This window comes from Strongylocentrotus purpuratus, unplaced genomic scaffold, assembly GCF_000002235.5.
Source record: "Strongylocentrotus purpuratus isolate Spur 01 unplaced genomic scaffold, Spur_5.0 spur5_scaffold_1, whole genome shotgun sequence".
Classification (NCBI taxonomy): domain Eukaryota; kingdom Metazoa; phylum Echinodermata; class Echinoidea; order Camarodonta; family Strongylocentrotidae; genus Strongylocentrotus; species Strongylocentrotus purpuratus.
Genome location: NW_022145594.1, coordinates 6,243,819 through 6,265,919, shown reverse-complemented (window position 1 = coordinate 6,265,919; position 22,101 = coordinate 6,243,819). Strand labels below are relative to the sequence as shown.

The following is a 22,101-nucleotide window of genomic DNA, read 5'->3' as shown; positions in this document are numbered from 1 at the left end:
ATTATCACTAGTGTTTAGTGATGTTTATTACTAGTACCGGTAATGAATTATTTGAAATATTGACAAAAAATAAAAGCTGTGGCATATCAGATTTATTTGAACATTCTTGATGGAGAATGTTAGGAAAGCATATCTGAGGTCAAATTTTTGTGCTTTTTCTAAAAACATCAGTCTAACTGACTGATGACTTACCTACTTATGACTTATGGTAAATTCATTTGGTTGCTGGTATTTTGCTGCGCTGCATCGGTTGGGAGTCGTCAGCCAAAGAGCTGAAAATTTGTCTTGTCACGGCTTGGTGGTTGTGGAGATGTCAATTGTGAACCCACTGTATTATCACATGCCCTCCAAATATTGTTCAAGTCGAGATCCTTTTATACAGAATTGCACAGTATTCATTTGTAATATTTGATAACATGTTTAATCTTACATTCAAAGTGCCAGACATTCAGCAAGGAGTTTTAATGTAACAAATAATTCACAGATGCACAAAGTACACTTCAAGAACTCGAATTATTACCCCTTTAATGTCTATATGAAAGATCAAATGATGCAGTTGCCAAACGAACCAAACACAACTATATTTCAAGTTGGCAGTTCAGTTGGTCCATTTTCTTTAATAGTACTTTCTTCTCGAGTTCGAGGATTTCTACTCTGAGAGAATGTTCTTTCTCCATGTGTTGTATTTTGGTGTTGTGCTCCTGCAGCGCCAAGTCTTTCATCACTTCTTCCAAGGATGACTTAGGATGGGGGGAAGGAGATGGTGTTCTCTCACTTCTCTGTCTCTTAGATTTTGTCCTGAGAAAGTGAAAAATTGATGGTATTTATTTAATTATGTATTTACTTATAAATATATAATTGATAATTTATTAATTCAGTTATTGCTTAATTCAATTACAATGTTTATTGTAGTATTCAAACTGCAATAATTCTGATGTAATTGTATTTGTTTCTTGCCTACATAAATTTATTTATTGTAATTTGTGAGACATTGGTATACAGTTTTAAAAAATGTATAAAGATGATGGAGAATAAAATGTGATTTTTTTTTCCTTATCAATAAATTTGCCATCAAGAGATTCATGATTTTTGTACTAAAATTGCCAATATTATTAACTATGAAAGTTAGTCCTCACCATGGGGAAGGAAGTGCTTGGTTGCTTGTTGATGTTGATGCAGAGTTCCAGATGGAAGGGGTCTCATTAAGAGGATGACTTGGGAGAGAGGGAGTGACAGTGTGTTGTTCTTCCAAGGATGACTCAGGATGGGGGGAAGGAGTTGGTGTTCTCTCACTTCTCTGTCTCTTAGATTTTGTCCTGAGAAAGTGAAAAATTGATGGTATATATTTAATTATGTATTTACTTATAAATATATAATTGATAATTTATTAATTCAGTTATTGCTTAATTCAATTACAATGTTTATTGTAGTATTCAAACTGCAATAATTCTGATGTAATTGTATTTGTTTCTTGCCTACATAAATTTATTTATTGTAATTTGTGAGACATTGGTATACAGTTTTAAAAAATGTATAAAGATGATGGAGAATAAAATGTGATTTTTTTTTTCCTTATCAATAAATTTGCCATCAAGAGATTCATGATTTTTGTACTAAAATTGCCAATATTATTAACTATGAAAGTTAGTCCTCACCATGGGGAAGGAAGTGCTTGGTTGCTTGTTGATGTTGATGCAGAGTTCCAGATGGAAGGGTCTCATTAAGAGGATGACTTGGGAGAGAGGGAGTGACAGTGTGTTGTTCTTCCAAGGATGACTCAGGATGGGGGGAAGGAGTTGGTGTTCTCTCACTTCTCTGTCTCTTAGATTTTGTCCTGAGAAATTGAAAAATTTATCGTATTGTTTTAATTATGTATTTACTTATTACTGATAATTTAGTAATTGAGTTATTGCTTAATTCAATTACAATGTTTCTTGAAGAATAAATGCGATTTGTTTTCCTTATCAATAAATTTGCCATCAAGAGATTCATGATTTTTATACTAAAATTGCCAATATTATTAACTATGAATGGTACTAGTCCTCACCATGGGGAAGGAAGTGCTTGGTTGCTTGTTGATGTTGATGCAGAGTTGCAGATGGTAGTGGTCTCATTAAGATGATGACTTGGGAGAGAGGGAGTGACAGTGTGTTGTTCTTTAGTCTCTTGACGTCCGATGAACTCAGGGTTGTCGTCAGAACTAGTTATAAGAATATAAACATACAACAGTATAAGTAGAAACTATGTGTATCCATTCTTACTGCAACCCCAATACAAATATGTATCACCCTCCCCCCCCCACACACACACACATGTATATACCTCCCCCCCCCCCAAAAAAAAAATAAATAAATAAATAAATAAAAAAAAATTAAAAAAATTAATAAATAAATAAAAATAAAATAAAGTAAAATAAATAAATAAAAATAAAATATTTAAAAAAATAAAAAATAAAGAAATATCTAGTTCATGGCAAATTCATAATTATTTTTTTTCAAAATGTATACTATAATTTCTTTAAGGCCAGATGAGTAATGTGTATTTTGGGCATATAATTCATATCAAATTACAAATGAGAATATGCTTCCTTAAAATAATAAGGGTTATATTCAAGAAATATGTTTCTAGTAAATAATGTAGAAAGATTGCCAGAATTAAAAAAAAAGAAACCCCCATTACCACAACAACAGAAAAAGACAAATAAATAAAAACAGTTAATACAAACAAAACCTGTGATCGATCAAAGCTAACCCATAACGCAGTTGTGCAATTCTAAACTTTTTTCAATTGGGCATTGGCGTAAAAAAATTAAATGACTTATAACAAAAAAAGCTGAGACCAGGTCCATGCGCGCTGAGCTAGCCTATCTCGAGCCCTGGTTCCAACTATTATTTAAGGCCGTATAGGCTTTGAAAATGGATAAATGAAATAAATAAAGCTGAATCCAGGTCAATGCTTAGCTAGCCTATCTCGAGCCCGAGGTCTAACGGTTAAGTCTACATAAGCATTGAACATGGACTTGGTCCTACTGGAATTAGATCTAGGACTAAACTTTTCAGCATGCACGTTCGTACGTACGTGCAGCACCTGCACGGCAATCACAAAGTGTGTGTGTGTGGCCGCTCGCGCTATACGGCGCGCCGTAGCGCGGGCGGCCACACACACGGCGGTCCGTCTAGTCTATATCGTCTACAGTATAAACGCGCTGATGTTTGAGTTGCGAATCGATTCAGATTGTTTTTATTTTTGTATCCGTCAACCAGATTTAATTCGTGATATGAAAAAGTAATGTAGACTTCTACATTAAAAAAAACCTAGCTTGACTAATTGCATGTCTAATTTAATTACATGTAGGTGTCTAGGTCTATTAGATGATGTCTCGTTCAAAGGCTGTTTATTCAGACAATGTGTAGACTAGATCTAGTTTCGTTTATTTAGGAATGTGATTATTTATTTACTTTCATTTCATTCCCTGCTTTCTCTCTCTCTCCCTTTCTCTCGTTATACCTCCCCTTTTCTCTCAGCCTCTCTCTTCCTATCCTTTTCGCTCTATCACTCTCTCCCTTTAATCAGCTATATGCCTTCCCCTACTCTTTTAGTTCCTGCAAGTACATCCTTTCATTTAATGTATATAAACAAGCACAACATAATTATTTGAATTGTCATTATGCTATTGATTTAGATCTATTTACTAATGCTACGCTTTGTAATGAATATACTGCAGGCTACTACTGTACTGTTCGTAAAATGACCTTTTCAGCTTTGTGCTGCTGGTCGATTATTGTATCAATTAATAACATAATAAATAAGTCAAAAATAATAACTTACTAGGTGATTTCGAACTCCTGAGATAGATGTATCACTTTCGCCTGTTTCGGGGCTCCTCCAAGATACTCTAGGGCAGACACTGCTTCATCATTGTATTGCGTCACCGACGCATCGTCATCAAAAGGATTGTGTATCTGCTTGAACTCGTTTGGGATGATGTCCCGCAGGACGGAGGTCATCTGAGAGATTTTTGCCTCCACTTGACCTCCTCCTGTTTTCATTATAGCCTGTCTATAATGGCTCCATTCTGTCTTGGCAGTTTGCTTCATCCTTTTCCACTGTTCCAAACATGATTTTGCCCCCCCTTGTCGAACGTATCGGGCATGAAATTTTTCGGAAATGTCATCCCATGCACTTGATTTGCTCGACACAGTTTCGAAGTCATTCCTCTTGGATTCCACGATATGCACTCTTTCTGAAACTAGTTGAAGGAGACAATTCTTTTCGTCCGCTGTCCAATTAGCGGACCTTGGACCTCTTGGTTTGGAAGTATGTGAAGCCATCTTGGGAGATGAGAGCAGACGATACAACGATAGGCTATAGATCAACTGAGCATGCGCAGTAGAAGCAGACTACATCACCATGGTGAATAATCTGTGGTTGAACATTAAGCTCGGATTAAGATTTAGTCTAGACTTAGTCTGAGGGTTAGCTAGACCTTGCTATCAGAATACCAACAAGAGATAATCTACACTTAGTATGGAGGTCCTGACTAAGTGCTGATTAACTAAGCTCGGGCTAACTTTAGTTTAGAGGAACTAACTATAAAATAGTAGAATACCACCCATTGTTATGAATCTTTCACTGATGATAGGTCTTAGTCTAACTTAGAACTGCGTGACTTTTCAAAGACTCAAAGTCATCGTGACGTCATCCAGGCGCCATTTTGTAAAAATCAACTTATGATCATATCTTCATAACGGAAAGTAATTTTACATTCATATTTATCAAGATTAAGATCAATATCCGTCGGGTCAATTTGAGGTCAATAAATGCGCGCAAAAATCCGCGTACGCGTAGGCGCGCGCGTTAATGCGCGCGTAAAATTTTAAATTGCTCAAAATCGTCTTTAATTTTTTTTGCATACGTTTCAGGCCATTATAAGCATTTCATAAAAAATCACGCAAAACACGCATTTTTGCACGTTTTCGTTCGTCACGGCCGAACGAAAAATAATTTCTCCGCAAAAGCTTTTGACCGAATATTCCTCATATTTTTCCGGAAAATTTGATACCATGTTTAGCTCTTTATCACTATTAAAAACGGAATGAGCGTCCGTTCAAGATAACCGTCCGTACGCGCGATTTTTGTAATACATTGCATATATGGGCAAAAACATGCCTATGAAAAGTCCATTGGGATGAATAGGGATTGCCAATTTTTTTTTTCATATTTAGATAGAGTATGAGTCGGAGGTATGATTTCATATCTCATTTGGCCATTAAGTACATCTTTACGTCATCATAATGGCCTTGGAAGTCAAAAATACAAAATTGCATATTATGACGTCATTGTATTTATGGAAAATGTAGTGTATTTCTCTCAATATTCATCGATTCTCTTTGAAATGTCGATATGTTGTAGATAAGGCAATTCTCTACAAGATCACTTTTCACTAAGTTTCATTTTAATGAGGTCATCATAGTACAAAATTCAGTTAAAGGCCACATGTCAGAATGTTCGTCATTTGCGTGTTATGTCTATGGAAGGTGAATTTCGTTCACATCATGAATCTACATGGCATTCATCTATGAGCACTATCTATCTTATGTGTGCTCTGTTTTCTCCCAAGTTGGGGTATGTTATAGCTGAGACCATGGGCTATAAAAAAGGGTGACTTTGTTTTTTAATCAGATGTTGGGATCATGTTAAAATTTTCGATCGAAAGTTGAAATTGCAAATTTTGAAGGAATCATTAGGTGATACGTAACGAAGTCAACGTATCACCTTTTGATTTCGTCAAGATTTTCTTTTTTTTTTTTATTATTATTCTTCCTCGAATTTGTTCGCAGGATATCTCAAGACTCAATAAAGCCATTGTTATGAATCTTTCACTGATGATAGGTCTTAGTCTAACTTAGAACTGCGTGACTTTTCAAAGACTCAAAGTCATCGTGACGTCATCCAGGCGCCATTTTGTAAAAATCAACTTATGATCATATCTTCATAACGGAAAGTAATTTTACATTCATATTTATCAAGATTAAGATCAATATCCGTCGGGTCAATTTGAGGTCAATAAATGCGCGCAAAAATCCGCGTACGCGTAGGCGCGCGCGTTAATGCGCGCGTAAAATTTTAAATTGCTCAAAATCGTCTTTAATTTTTTTTGCATACGTTTCAGGCCATTATAAGCATTTCATAAAAAATCACGCAAAACACGCATTTTTGCACGTTTTCGTTCGTCACGGCCGAACGAAAAATAATTTCTCCGCAAAAGCTTTTGACCGAATATTCCTCATATTTTTCCGGAAAATTTGATACCATGTTTAGCTCTTTATCACTATTAAAAACGGAATGAGCGTCCGTTCAAGATAACCGTCCGTACGCGCGATTTTTGTAATACATTGCATATATGGGCAAAAACATGCCTATGAAAAGTCCATTGGGATGAATAGGGATTGCCAATTTTTTTTTTCATATTTAGATAGAGTATGAGTCGGAGGTATGATTTCATATCTCATTTGGCCATTAAGTACATCTTTACGTCATCATAATGGCCTTGGAAGTCAAAAATACAAAATTGCATATTATGACGTCATTGTATTTATGGAAAATGTAGTGTATTTCTCTCAATATTCATCGATTCTCTTTGAAATGTCGATATGTTGTAGATAAGGCAATTCTCTACAAGATCACTTTTCACTAAGTTTCATTTTAATGAGGTCATCATAGTACAAAATTCAGTTAAAGGCCACATGTCAGAATGTTCGTCATTTGCGTGTTATGTCTATGGAAGGTGAATTTCGTTCACATCATGAATCTACATGGCATTCATCTATGAGCACTATCTATCTTATGTGTGCTCTGTTTTCTCCCAAGTTGGGGTATGTTATAGCTGAGACCATGGGCTATAAAAAAGGGTGACTTTGTTTTTTAATCAGATGTTGGGATCATGTTAAAATTTTCGATCGAAAGTTGAAATTGCAAATTTTGAAGGAATCATTAGGTGATACGTAACGAAGTCAACGTATCACCTTTTGATTTCGTCAAGATTTTTTTTTTTTTTTTTATTATTATTCTTCCTCGAATTTGTTCGCAGGATATCTCAAGACTCAATAAAGCCATTGTTATGAATCTTTCACTGATGATAGGTCTTAGTCTAACTTAGAACTGCGTGACTTTTCAAAGACTCAAAGTCATCGTGACGTCATCCAGGCGCCATTTTGTAAAAATCAACTTATGATCATATCTTCATAACGGAAAGTAATTTTACATTCATATTTATCAAGATTAAGATCAATATCCGTCGGGTCAATTTGAGGTCAATAAATGCGCGCAAAAATCCGCGTACGCGTAGGCGCGCGCGTTAATGCGCGCGTAAAATTTTAAATTGCTCAAAATCGTCTTTAATTTTTTTTGCATACGTTTCAGGCCATTATAAGCATTTCATAAAAAATCACGCAAAACACGCATTTTTGCACGTTTTCGTTCGTCACGGCCGAACGAAAAATAATTTCTCCGCAAAAGCTTTTGACCGAATATTCCTCATATTTTTCCGGAAAATTTGATACCATGTTTAGCTCTTTATCACTATTAAAAACGGAATGAGCGTCCGTTCAAGATAACCGTCCGTACGCGCGATTTTTGTAATACATTGCATATATGGGCAAAAACATGCCTATGAAAAGTCCATTGGGATGAATAGGGATTGCCAATTTTTTTTTTCATATTTAGATAGAGTATGAGTCGGAGGTATGATTTCATATCTCATTTGGCCATTAAGTACATCTTTACGTCATCATAATGGCCTTGGAAGTCAAAAATACAAAATTGCATATTATGACGTCATTGTATTTATGGAAAATGTAGTGTATTTCTCTCAATATTCATCGATTCTCTTTGAAATGTCGATATGTTGTAGATAAGGCAATTCTCTACAAGATCACTTTTCACTAAGTTTCATTTTAATGAGGTCATCATAGTACAAAATTCAGTTAAAGGCCACATGTCAGAATGTTCGTCATTTGCGTGTTATGTCTATGGAAGGTGAATTTCGTTCACATCATGAATCTACATGGCATTCATCTATGAGCACTATCTATCTTATGTGTGCTCTGTTTTCTCCCAAGTTGGGGTATGTTATAGCTGAGACCATGGGCTATAAAAAAGGGTGACTTTGTTTTTTAATCAGATGTTGGGATCATGTTAAAATTTTCGATCGAAAGTTGAAATTGCAAATTTTGAAGGAATCATTAGGTGATACGTAACGAAGTCAACGTATCACCTTTTGATTTCGTCAAGATTTTCTTTTTTTTTTTTATTATTATTCTTCCTCGAATTTGTTCGCAGGATATCTCAAGACTCAATAAAGCCATTGTTATGAATCTTTCACTGATGATAGGTCTTAGTCTAACTTAGAACTGCGTGACTTTTCAAAGACTCAAAGTCATCGTGACGTCATCCAGGCGCCATTTTGTAAAAATCAACTTATGATCATATCTTCATAACGGAAAGTAATTTTACATTCATATTTATCAAGATTAAGATCAATATCCGTCGGGTCAATTTGAGGTCAATAAATGCGCGCAAAAATCCGCGTACGCGTAGGCGCGCGCGTTAATGCGCGCGTAAAATTTTAAATTGCTCAAAATCGTCTTTAATTTTTTTTGCATACGTTTCAGGCCATTATAAGCATTTCATAAAAAATCACGCAAAACACGCATTTTTGCACGTTTTCGTTCGTCACGGCCGAACGAAAAATAATTTCTCCGCAAAAGCTTTTGACCGAATATTCCTCATATTTTTCCGGAAAATTTGATACCATGTTTAGCTCTTTATCACTATTAAAAACGGAATGAGCGTCCGTTCAAGATAACCGTCCGTACGCGCGATTTTTGTAATACATTGCATATATGGGCAAAAACATGCCTATGAAAAGTCCATTGGGATGAATAGGGATTGCCAATTTTTTTTTCATATTTAGATAGAGTATGAGTCGGAGGTATGATTTCATATCTCATTTGGCCATTAAGTACATCTTTACGTCATCATAATGGCCTTGGAAGTCAAAAATACAAAATTGCATATTATGACGTCATTGTATTTATGGAAAATGTAGTGTATTTCTCTCAATATTCATCGATTCTCTTTGAAATGTCGATATGTTGTAGATAAGGCAATTCTCTACAAGATCACTTTTCACTAAGTTTCATTTTAATGAGGTCATCATAGTACAAAATTCAGTTAAAGGCCACATGTCAGAATGTTCGTCATTTGCGTGTTATGTCTATGGAAGGTGAATTTCGTTCACATCATGAATCTACATGGCATTCATCTATGAGCACTATCTATCTTATGTGTGCTCTGTTTTCTCCCAAGTTGGGGTATGTTATAGCTGAGACCATGGGCTATAAAAAAGGGTGACTTTGTTTTTTAATCAGATGTTGGGATCATGTTAAAATTTTCGATCGAAAGTTGAAATTGCAAATTTTGAAGGAATCATTAGGTGATACGTAACGAAGTCAACGTATCACCTTTTGATTTCGTCAAGATTTTCTTTTTTTTTTTTATTATTATTCTTCCTCGAATTTGTTCGCAGGATATCTCAAGACTCAATAAAGCCATTGTTATGAATCTTTCACTGATGATAGGTCTTAGTCTAACTTAGAACTGCGTGACTTTTCAAAGACTCAAAGTCATCGTGACGTCATCCAGGCGCCATTTTGTAAAAATCAACTTATGATCATATCTTCATAACGGAAAGTAATTTTACATTCATATTTATCAAGATTAAGATCAATATCCGTCGGGTCAATTTGAGGTCAATAAATGCGCGCAAAAATCCGCGTACGCGTAGGCGCGCGCGTTAATGCGCGCGTAAAATTTTAAATTGCTCAAAATCGTCTTTAATTTTTTTTGCATACGTTTCAGGCCATTATAAGCATTTCATAAAAAATCACGCAAAACACGCATTTTTGCACGTTTTCGTTCGTCACGGCCGAACGAAAAATAATTTCTCCGCAAAAGCTTTTGACCGAATATTCCTCATATTTTTCCGGAAAATTTGATACCATGTTTAGCTCTTTATCACTATTAAAAACGGAATGAGCGTCCGTTCAAGATAACCGTCCGTACGCGCGATTTTTGTAATACATTGCATATATGGGCAAAAACATGCCTATGAAAAGTCCATTGGGATGAATAGGGATTGCCAATTTTTTTTTTCATATTTAGATAGAGTATGAGTCGGAGGTATGATTTCATATCTCATTTGGCCATTAAGTACATCTTTACGTCATCATAATGGCCTTGGAAGTCAAAAATACAAAATTGCATATTATGACGTCATTGTATTTATGGAAAATGTAGTGTATTTCTCTCAATATTCATCGATTCTCTTTGAAATGTCGATATGTTGTAGATAAGGCAATTCTCTACAAGATCACTTTTCACTAAGTTTCATTTTAATGAGGTCATCATAGTACAAAATTCAGTTAAAGGCCACATGTCAGAATGTTCGTCATTTGCGTGTTATGTCTATGGAAGGTGAATTTCGTTCACATCATGAATCTACATGGCATTCATCTATGAGCACTATCTATCTTATGTGTGCTCTGTTTTCTCCCAAGTTGGGGTATGTTATAGCTGAGACCATGGGCTATAAAAAAGGGTGACTTTGTTTTTTAATCAGATGTTGGGATCATGTTAAAATTTTCGATCGAAAGTTGAAATTGCAAATTTTGAAGGAATCATTAGGTGATACGTAACGAAGTCAACGTATCACCTTTTGATTTCGTCAAGATTTTCTTTTTAGGTGATACGTACGTAGACGTATCACCTTTTGATTTCGTCAAGATTTTTATTATTTATTTATTTATTATTATTTATTATTATTCTTCCTCGAATTTGTTCGCAGGATATCTCAAGACTGAATAAAGCCATTATCATGAAACTTGCCATGATGATAGATCTTAGTCTAACTTAGAACTGCGTGACTTTTTAGAGAGTCAAAATTATCGTGACGTCATCCAGGCGCCATTTTGTGAAAATCAACTAATGATCATATCTTCATAACAGAAAAGTATTTCTCATTCATAATTATCACGATTAGAATAAATATCCGTCCGGTCAAGTTGAGGTCAATAAAAATGCGCAAATGCGCGCGTGCGCGTTCGTCCGCGCGTTTACGCGCGCGCAAAAATTTAAAATGCTCCAAATCATCCCAATTTTTTTTTGCATACGTTTCAGGCCATATGGAGCATTTGATAAAAAAATTGCGCACACGCGCATGCGCGCGCGTTTTCGCGCGTACTGGCATTTTGCAACATAGAATCGCCGATTTGTTTCTGTCATCATATTCGGTACATTTTTCCAAGCATTTTGATAATTTGTTCACCTTTTATTAACGTAATGAGCGTCCGTCAAAGTTGACAGCACGCGCGGATTTGCGTTATCTTTATCCACAATACATGGGCAAAAACATGCCTATATAAAATTCATTGTAACTCTTCAGAATAGATAGAAACCCCTAATATTTTTTCATATTTGGATAGATTATGAGTCGGAGATATGATTTCATGTTTCATTTTATCCTCAATTAACTCATTACGTCATCATAATGGCCTCCAAACTCAAAATTTTAATTTGCATATTATGACGTTTGCATATTTTTGGAAAATTGATTGTATCTCTGGAAATATGGATCAATTTTCTTTTTTATTTTGATATGTTCTAGCTGAGACAATTTTCTACAAATGTAGTATTCACAATTTTTTTTTTGACAATAGTATCATGGTGTATTTTTGCGATTAAAGGAGGCATGTCAATTTTTCGCATTTTGCGTGTATTCTCTATGGGACATGACTTTTTCTCAAAACTGGATACTACACTCCTGTCTTTTGCGAGCAAAATCTCCGTTGTCTTAGCTTAGTTTTCGCTGAGCTTTGGATATGTTGTAGCTGAGACAATGAGCTAACAAAAGTGTGCCTTTTATTTTTTGATTAGATGCCGGGATCATGCTCATATTTCACTTGCAAAGTAGGATTTCTGAATTCCATTTCCCCTTTACGTGTAATCGCTATGGGAGATGTTTTGGTATATCGGTAACGCACTTGACTTCCAACCTCGAGATCCCTGGTTCGAGTCCGGGTGTCTCCAACACTTTTTTTCCCACTTTTTTTTTTCCTTTTGACCTTCACTGTACCATCTCCTTTGATTATTTAAACACGTAGATTCGCAAATAATGTCATAAATAACCCTTTTTACTTCATTATTACCCTATTTTCACTTAATCCATTACTTTTTGCGTGTAATCCCTATGGGAGATGACTTTTTCTAAAATCTGGAGTCTACATTCCTGTCTTTTGCGAGCAATATCGCCGTTATTTCGGCTTGGATTTTGTTGATTTTTGAGTATGTTGTAGCTGAGACTATATACTATCTAAATCAACCCTCATTTTTTCAATAAGATGTCATGATCGCGCTCATGATCATGATCATCATGATCATCATTATCATAATGATGATAATCATTTATCAATTACATTTTCATTTCTTTGAATAAGATAAAAATCGTCGAAAGGTGTTCTTCATGATGTAAATTAGAGTCAAATGTGTAACTGGTTACTGCACAGGGTCAAAGGTCATATATTGTTTCAATCTATCTTCCCTAGATCCATGATGATCAAGGACACAATTTAATTTTGACATATGAATAGATCATAATGGGAGAAGCATATGAATGGGAGAAGCATTTTACAAAATAATATATCGTGTAATGCATTATTCGTTATATAGACCATTATCATACGTATCACCTAATTCGTCTAAGTGACGAATTAAAGTCTAGTTTTTTTTTATTATTATTCTTCCTCGAATTTGTTCGCAGGATATCTCAAGACTCAATAAAGCCATTGTTATGAATCTTTCACTGATGATAGGTCTTAGTCTAACTTAGAACTGCGTGACTTTTCAAAGACTCAAAGTCATCGTGACGTCATCCAGGCGCCATTTTGTAAAAATCAACTTATGATCATATCTTCATAACGGAAAGTAATTTTACATTCATATTTATCAAGATTAAGATCAATATCCGTCGGGTCAATTTGAGGTCAATAAATGCGCGCAAAAATCCGCGTACGCGTAGGCGCGCGCGTTAATGCGCGCGTAAAATTTTAAATTGCTCAAAATCGTCTTTAATTTTTTTTGCATACGTTTCAGGCCATTATAAGCATTTCATAAAAAATCACGCAAAACACGCATTTTTGCACGTTTTCGTTCGTCACGGCCGAACGAAAAATAATTTCTCCGCAAAAGCTTTTGACCGAATATTCCTCATATTTTTCCGGAAAATTTGATACCATGTTTAGCTCTTTATCACTATTAAAAACGGAATGAGCGTCCGTTCAAGATAACCGTCCGTACGCGCGATTTTTGTAATACATTGCATATATGGGCAAAAACATGCCTATGAAAAGTCCATTGGGATGAATAGGGATTGCCAATTTTTTTTTTCATATTTAGATAGAGTATGAGTCGGAGGTATGATTTCATATCTCATTTGGCCATTAAGTACATCTTTACGTCATCATAATGGCCTTGGAAGTCAAAAATACAAAATTGCATATTATGACGTCATTGTATTTATGGAAAATGTAGTGTATTTCTCTCAATATTCATCGATTCTCTTTGAAATGTCGATATGTTGTAGATAAGGCAATTCTCTACAAGATCACTTTTCACTAAGTTTCATTTTAATGAGGTCATCATAGTACAAAATTCAGTTAAAGGCCACATGTCAGAATGTTCGTCATTTGCGTGTTATGTCTATGGAAGGTGAATTTCGTTCACATCATGAATCTACATGGCATTCATCTATGAGCACTATCTATCTTATGTGTGCTCTGTTTTCTCCCAAGTTGGGGTATGTTATAGCTGAGACCATGGGCTATAAAAAAGGGTGACTTTGTTTTTTAATCAGATGTTGGGATCATGTTAAAATTTTCGATCGAAAGTTGAAATTGCAAATTTTGAAGGAATCATTAGGTGATACGTAACGAAGTCAACGTATCACCTTTTGATTTCGTCAAGATTTTCTTTTTAGGTGATACGTACGTAGACGTATCACCTTTTGATTTCGTCAAGATTTTTATTATTTATTTATTTATTATTATTTATTATTATTCTTCCTCGAATTTGTTCGCAGGATATCTCAAGACTGAATAAAGCCATTATCATGAAACTTGCCATGATGATAGATCTTAGTCTAACTTAGAACTGCGTGACTTTTTAGAGAGTCAAAATTATCGTGACGTCATCCAGGCGCCATTTTGTGAAAATCAACTAATGATCATATCTTCATAACAGAAAAGTATTTCTCATTCATAATTATCACGATTAGAATAAATATCCGTCCGGTCAAGTTGAGGTCAATAAAAATGCGCAAATGCGCGCGTGCGCGTTCGTCCGCGCGTTTACGCGCGCGCAAAAATTTAAAATGCTCCAAATCATCCCAATTTTTTTTTGCATACGTTTCAGGCCATATGGAGCATTTGATAAAAAAATTGCGCACACGCGCATGCGCGCGCGTTTTCGCGCGTACTGGCATTTTGCAACATAGAATCGCCGATTTGTTTCTGTCATCATATTCGGTACATTTTTCCAAGCATTTTGATAATTTGTTCACCTTTTATTAACGTAATGAGCGTCCGTCAAAGTTGACAGCACGCGCGGATTTGCGTTATCTTTATCCACAATACATGGGCAAAAACATGCCTATATAAAATTCATTGTAACTCTTCAGAATAGATAGAAACCCCTAATATTTTTTCATATTTGGATAGATTATGAGTCGGAGATATGATTTCATGTTTCATTTTATCCTCAATTAACTCATTACGTCATCATAATGGCCTCCAAACTCAAAATTTTAATTTGCATATTATGACGTTTGCATATTTTTGGAAAATTGATTGTATCTCTGGAAATATGGATCAATTTTCTTTTTTATTTTGATATGTTCTAGCTGAGACAATTTTCTACAAATGTAGTATTCACAATTTTTTTTTTGACAATAGTATCATGGTGTATTTTTGCGATTAAAGGAGGCATGTCAATTTTTCGCATTTTGCGTGTATTCTCTATGGGACATGACTTTTTCTCAAAACTGGATACTACACTCCTGTCTTTTGCGAGCAAAATCTCCGTTGTCTTAGCTTAGTTTTCGCTGAGCTTTGGATATGTTGTAGCTGAGACAATGAGCTAACAAAAGTGTGCCTTTTATTTTTTGATTAGATGCCGGGATCATGCTCATATTTCACTTGCAAAGTAGGATTTCTGAATTCCATTTCCCCTTTACGTGTAATCGCTATGGGAGATGTTTTGGTATATCGGTAACGCACTTGACTTCCAACCTCGAGATCCCTGGTTCGAGTCCGGGTGTCTCCAACACTTTTTTTCCCACTTTTTTTTTTCCTTTTGACCTTCACTGTACCATCTCCTTTGATTATTTAAACACGTAGATTCGCAAATAATGTCATAAATAACCCTTTTTACTTCATTATTACCCTATTTTCACTTAATCCATTACTTTTTGCGTGTAATCCCTATGGGAGATGACTTTTTCTAAAATCTGGAGTCTACATTCCTGTCTTTTGCGAGCAATATCGCCGTTATTTCGGCTTGGATTTTGTTGATTTTTGAGTATGTTGTAGCTGAGACTATATACTATCTAAATCAACCCTCATTTTTTCAATAAGATGTCATGATCGCGCTCATGATCATGATCATCATGATCATCATTATCATAATGATGATAATCATTTATCAATTACATTTTCATTTCTTTGAATAAGATAAAAATCGTCGAAAGGTGTTCTTCATGATGTAAATTAGAGTCAAATGTGTAACTGGTTACTGCACAGGGTCAAAGGTCATATATTGTTTCAATCTATCTTCCCTAGATCCATGATGATCAAGGAGACACAATTTAATTTTGACATATGAATAGATCATAATGGGAGAAGCATATGAATGGGAGAAGCATTTTACAAAATAATATATCGTGTAATGCATTATTCGTTATATAGACCATTATCATACGTATCACCTAATTCGTCTAAGTGACGAATTAAAGTCTAGTTTTTTTTTATTATTATTCTTCCTCGAATTTGTTCGCAGGATATCTCAAGACTCAATAAAGCCATTGTTATGAATCTTTCACTGATGATAGGTCTTAGTCTAACTTAGAACTGCGTGACTTTTCAAAGACTCAAAGTCATCGTGACGTCATCCAGGCGCCATTTTGTAAAAATCAACTTATGATCATATCTTCATAACGGAAAGTAATTTTACATTCATATTTATCAAGATTAAGATCAATATCCGTCGGGTCAATTTGAGGTCAATAAATGCGCGCAAAAATCCGCGTACGCGTAGGCGCGCGCGTTAATGCGCGCGTAAAATTTTAAATTGCTCAAAATCGTCTTTAATTTTTTTTGCATACGTTTCAGGCCATTATAAGCATTTCATAAAAAATCACGCAAAACACGCATTTTTGCACGTTTTCGTTCGTCACGGCCGAACGAAAAATAATTTCTCCGCAAAAGCTTTTGACCGAATATTCCTCATATTTTTCCGGAAAATTTGATACCATGTTTAGCTCTTTATCACTATTAAAAACGGAATGAGCGTCCGTTCAAGATAACCGTCCGTACGCGCGATTTTTGTAATACATTGCATATATGGGCAAAAACATGCCTATGAAAAGTCCATTGGGATGAATAGGGATTGCCAATTTTTTTTTTCATATTTAGATAGAGTATGAGTCGGAGGTATGATTTCATATCTCATTTGGCCATTAAGTACATCTTTACGTCATCATAATGGCCTTGGAAGTCAAAAATACAAAATTGCATATTATGACGTCATTGTATTTATGGAAAATGTAGTGTATTTCTCTCAATATTCATCGATTCTCTTTGAAATGTCGATATGTTGTAGATAAGGCAATTCTCTACAAGATCACTTTTCACTAAGTTTCATTTTAATGAGGTCATCATAGTACAAAATTCAGTTAAAGGCCACATGTCAGAATGTTCGTCATTTGCGTGTTATGTCTATGGAAGGTGAATTTCGTTCACATCATGAATCTACATGGCATTCATCTATGAGCACTATCTATCTTATGTGTGCTCTGTTTTCTCCCAAGTTGGGGTATGTTATAGCTGAGACCATGGGCTATAAAAACGGTGCTTTTAGTTTTTTGATCAGATGATGGTATCATGTCACAATTTTCAATTGAAAGTCGAATTTGCAAATTCCGTAGAACTTTGCAGTAATTAAGATGTCACGTATGTCCTATTTGTGAAATTTTAACGTTAGCAGTGTCCTAGTATTGAGTTTAATTGATGATGGTTTGATTGAGAATAAAAATAAAAGAACAACAATGCATTGCGGCATAAACGGATGAATTAGGAAATGTTTTACAAATTTAAAATACAATATATTCAAACATTCATATTAAATAACATCGAAATTAAAGAATTGAACCTGAATGAGTAAATTGTTAAAAACAATATTCAACTTCGAAATTTGTATTTCATTTTTGATCTTCCGAAATCATTTGATATAAAAAGGAGATACACAAAGTGAAGAAGAACATGATGATGTAAAGCAAAGAAAGAAAAGAAAAGTTGATGGTAAGATGGTAAGAGGATAGACAGAGGGTATAGTAACACTATCCTAAGGTATCGATATCAATATTCAAGCATTACACATTATACAAATTACAAATGATAGAGGCGAAGTTATTATGCGAATACTTATATGACAAATTGAACACATTTATATTTTCCTCTAGGTAATAGCTACTACAAGAAAAAGGTTATGTTTTATCCAAACTGTAAAAAAAGGGGAATTATTAGAAGAAGTAAAAGTAGAAGAAGAAAGAGGGAAAAGAGAATTGAGAAAAAAGGAGATGGGTGAGATGCCTTGCTGCCTTCCTCTTTATCTCTTGTTTTGTCTCGATCTGCCTCTCTATTTCTGTATAGTCTCCCCCTTTCTCTCTGCATCATCCCAGTGTCTCATTTATTAGTGTATTACATGTATACAAATCAAATCAAAGGAAATTTGAGGCAATTTCAATCGTTTAGCCATTCACTGCCATGCATACTAACAATCATTTCTAGAATTAACATCGTATAGATGTTGGTTTATGGATGGGTAAAATATAAATATCTTACTCATATTTTATATTGAATCAGGACTAAATAAATCACTGTGTTCATGTTTAATTGATAAAAAAAGGGCTTAAAAACTTTATTTGCATGTTATCTCAAGACTTGACAGATGGCACACGGAAGCATTCACATCCTTAGTGCGTTAAAACGTTATTCAAACGGTAGATCTTTCTTTCCAATACGGAACGGTCAATAAGCAGCATGAAACTTAATTAAGATATAGTCCTTATTAGTCATAATCAGCTCTATTGACGTCATTGTTGCGTATTTAGTGCGTCGAAATATCACTTCAATGATTGGTATAAGTATATCTCTGCAATGTTTAGTAATAGCAGGGCACTCTCCCTGGTAATAGTTAACAGTTATCATATATAACGATCCTCAATCGAAAACATGAAGGGGGCGCTGTGCCACTTTCAATCATGGTCATCATTTTAATATCGTCATCATCGTATTCATGAACATAATCGTTTTTTGATTATCGGCAACACTTTCATGACCAGTATTCAAAAGAGCTTATTTATGCTAGAAATATGGAAGGCATTGTTCTCAATTGCATCTCTCTCTCTCTCCTCTCTCTTGCTGTGTTTCCCTTCTCCCCTCATGTTCTGCCCCTCTCCTTTACTTGGTCTGTCTCTGCATCTCTCTCTCACTCTCTATCTCTCTTTCCCTCTCTACACTTTTATCCTCTCCCTCTCTCTCTCTCTCTCTTTCTCTTGCCTTGCCTTCTTCTTATTATATTGCTCTGTCTCCCTCTGTTCTACACAGTTGAAACTTGACTACTGGATATACCATAATGGAAGTAGTATTTAATAAAGAAAGATGAAATCGTGAAAATGCGTTCTTCATTATGTTACACACGTATCACCTAATTCGTCAAAGTGACGAATTAAAGTCTAGTTATTATTTATTTTTATTATTCTTCCTCGAATTTGTTCGCAGGATATCTCAAGACTGAATAAAGCCATTATCATGAAACTTTCAATGATGATAGATCTTAGTCTAACTTAGAACTGTGTGACTTTTCAGACAGTCAAGGTCATCGTGACGTCATCCAGGCGCCATTTTGTGAAAATCAACTTATGATCATATCTTCATAAAGGAAAGCCATTTTTCATTCATATTTATCATGATTAAACTCAATATCCGTCAGGTCAATTTCAAGTCAATAAATGCGCGCAAAAATGCGCGTACGCTTATGTCCGCGCGTTTACGCGCGCGAAAAAAATTAAAATGCTCCAAATCATCCCAATTTTTTTTTTACATCCGTTTCAGGCCATATGGAGCATTTGATAAAAAAATTACGCACACGCGCATGCGCGCGCATTTTCGCGCGTACTGGCATTTTGCAATATAGAATCGCCGAATTTTTTCTGTCATTATATTTGGTACATTTTTCCAAGCATTTTGATAACTTGTTCACCTTTTAATAACGCAATGAGCGTCCGTCAAAGTTGACAGCACGCGCAGATCTGCGTTATCTTTATCCACCATACATTGGCAAAAACATGCCTATACAAAATTCATTGTAACTGTTCAGAATGGATGGGAACTCCCAATATGTTTTCATATTTAGATAGATTATGAGTTGGAGATATGATTTCATGTCTCATTTGACCCTCAATTAACTCATGATGTCATCATAATGGCCTCCAAACTCAAAATTTCAATTTGCATATTATGACGTCAGCATATTTTTGGAAAATTAATTGTATCTCTGTAAATATTGATCAATTTTCTTTTAAATTTTGATATGTTCTAGCTGAGACAATTTGCTACAAGTATAGTCGCCACAATTTTTCATTTTGACTAAGGCATCAAGGCGTACTTTTGCAATTAAAGGAGGCATGTCAATTTTTCGTATTTTGCGTGTATTCTCTATGGGACATGACTTTTTCTCAAAACTGGATTCTACACTCCTGTCTTTTGCGAGCGAAATCTCCCATATTTTAGCTTTGTTTTCGCTGAGCTTCGAATATGTTGTAGCTGAGACAATAAGCTATCACACGTGTGCCTTTTATATTTCGATCAGATGCCGGGATTATGCTCATATTTCACTTGCAAAGTAGGATTTCTGAATTCCATTTCCCGTTTACGTGTAATCGCTATGGGAGATGTTTTGGTATATCGGTAACGCACTTGACTTCCAACCTCGAGATCCCTGGTTCGATTCCGGGTGTCTCCAACACTTTTTTTTTCACTTGTTTTTTCCTTTTGACCTTCACTGTACCATCTCCTTTGATTATTTAGACACGTAGATTCGCAAATAATGTCATAAATAACCTTTTTTACTTTATTATTACCCTATTTTCACTTAATCCATTACTTTTTGCGTGTAATCCCTATGGGAGATGACTTTTTTTTTCAAATCTGGATTCTACATTCCTGTCTTTTGCGAGCAATATCGCCGTTATTTCGGCTTGGATTTTGTTGATTTTTGAGTATGTTGTAGCTGAGACTATATGCTATCTAAATCAACCCTCTTTTTTTTCAATAAGATGTCATGATCGCGCTTATGATCATGATCATGATCATCATGATCATCATTATCATAATGATGATAATCATTTATCAATTACATTTTCATTTCTTTGAATAAGATAAAAATCGTCAAAAGGTGTTCTTCATGATGTAAATTAGAGTCAAATGTGTAACTGGTTACTGCACAGGGTCAAAGGTCATATATTGTTTCAATCTATCTTCCCTAGATCCATGATGATCAAGGAGACACAATTTAATCTTGACATATGAATAGATCATAATGGGAGAAGCATATAAATGGGAGAAGCATTTTACAAAATAATATATCGTGTAATGCATTATTCGCTATGTAAACCACTATCATACGTATCACCTAATTCGTCTAAGTGACGAATTAAAGTCTAGTTAGGTGATACGTAACGAAGTCAACGTATCACCTTTTGATTTCGTCAAGATTTTTCTTTATTAGGTGATACGTACGTAGACGTATCACCTTTTGATTTCGTCAAGATTTTTATTAGGTGATACGTAACGAAGTCTACGTATCACCTTTTGATTTCGTCAAGATTTTTATTATTTATTTATTTATTATTAGGTGATACGTACGTAGACGTATCACCTTTTGATTTCGTCAAGATTTTTATTATTTATTTATTTATTTATTTATTTATTATTATTCTTCCTCGAATTTGTTCGCAGGATATCTCAAGACTGAATAAAGCCATTATCATGAAACTTGCCATGATGATAGATCTTAGTCTAACTTAGAACTGCGTGACTTTTCAAAGACTCAAAATTATCGTGACGTCATCCAGGCGCCATTTTGTGAAAATAAACTTATGATCATATCTTCATAACGGAAAGGAATTTTTCATTCATATTTATCAGGAAGAAGATCAATATCCATCCGGTCAATTTCAGATCAATAAACGTGCGCAAATGCGCGCGTGCGCGTTCGTACGCGCGTTTACGCGCGCGAAAAAAATTAAAATGCTCCAAATCATCCCAAATTTTTTTTGCATACGTTTCAGGCCATATGGAGCATTTGACAAAAAATCACGCAAACGCGCATGCGCGCGCGTTTTTTGCGCGTACTAGCATTTTGCAACATAGAATCGCCGAATGTTCTCTATCATCATATTTGGTACATCTTTCCAAGCATTTTGATAACTTGTTCACCTTTTAATAACGCAATGAGCGTCCGTCAAAGTTGACAGCGCGCGCGGACCTGCGTTATCTTTATCCACAATACATGAGCAAAAACATGTCTATACAAAATTCTTTGTAACTCTTCAGAATAGATAGAAACTCCCAATATTTTTTCATATTTAGATAGGTTATAAGTTGGAGATATGATTTCATGTCTCATTTGACCCTCAATTAACTCATAACG

At 35.0% G+C, this 22,101-nt stretch overlaps 1 protein-coding gene across 1 annotated transcript; it reads right to left on the bottom strand.

Moving 5' to 3' along the window:
* Window positions 1-480: 480 nt before the first annotated feature.
* Window positions 481-4,611, bottom strand: LOC115921226. The gene is made up of 5 exons (XM_030978488.1): window positions 3,829-4,611; window positions 2,048-2,200; window positions 1,656-1,834; window positions 1,137-1,316; window positions 481-798 (listed from the first exon to the last, which is right to left on the bottom strand). The coding sequence occupies exons 1-5, from the start codon at window positions 4,329-4,331 to the stop codon at window positions 722-724; spliced, it is 1,092 nt and encodes a 363-aa protein (XP_030834348.1). The 5' UTR covers window positions 4,332-4,611; the 3' UTR covers window positions 481-721.
* Window positions 4,612-22,101: the final 17,490 nt, after the last annotated feature.

Bases quoted from the DNA above. Each gene is read 5' to 3' on its own strand.
- LOC115921226 (XM_030978488.1), bottom strand. From the start codon at position 4,331: ATGGCTTCACATACTTCCAAACCAAGAGGTCCAAGGTCCGCTAATTGG. The intron at 2,201-3,828 runs GTAAGTTATTAT...TCTTATAACTAG, and splicing joins CAGGAGTTCGAAATCACCTA to TTCTGACGACAACCCTGAGT. The intron at 1,835-2,047 runs GTGAGGACTAGT...TCAATTTCTCAG, and splicing joins CAAGCACTTCCTTCCCCATG to GACAAAATCTAAGAGACAGA.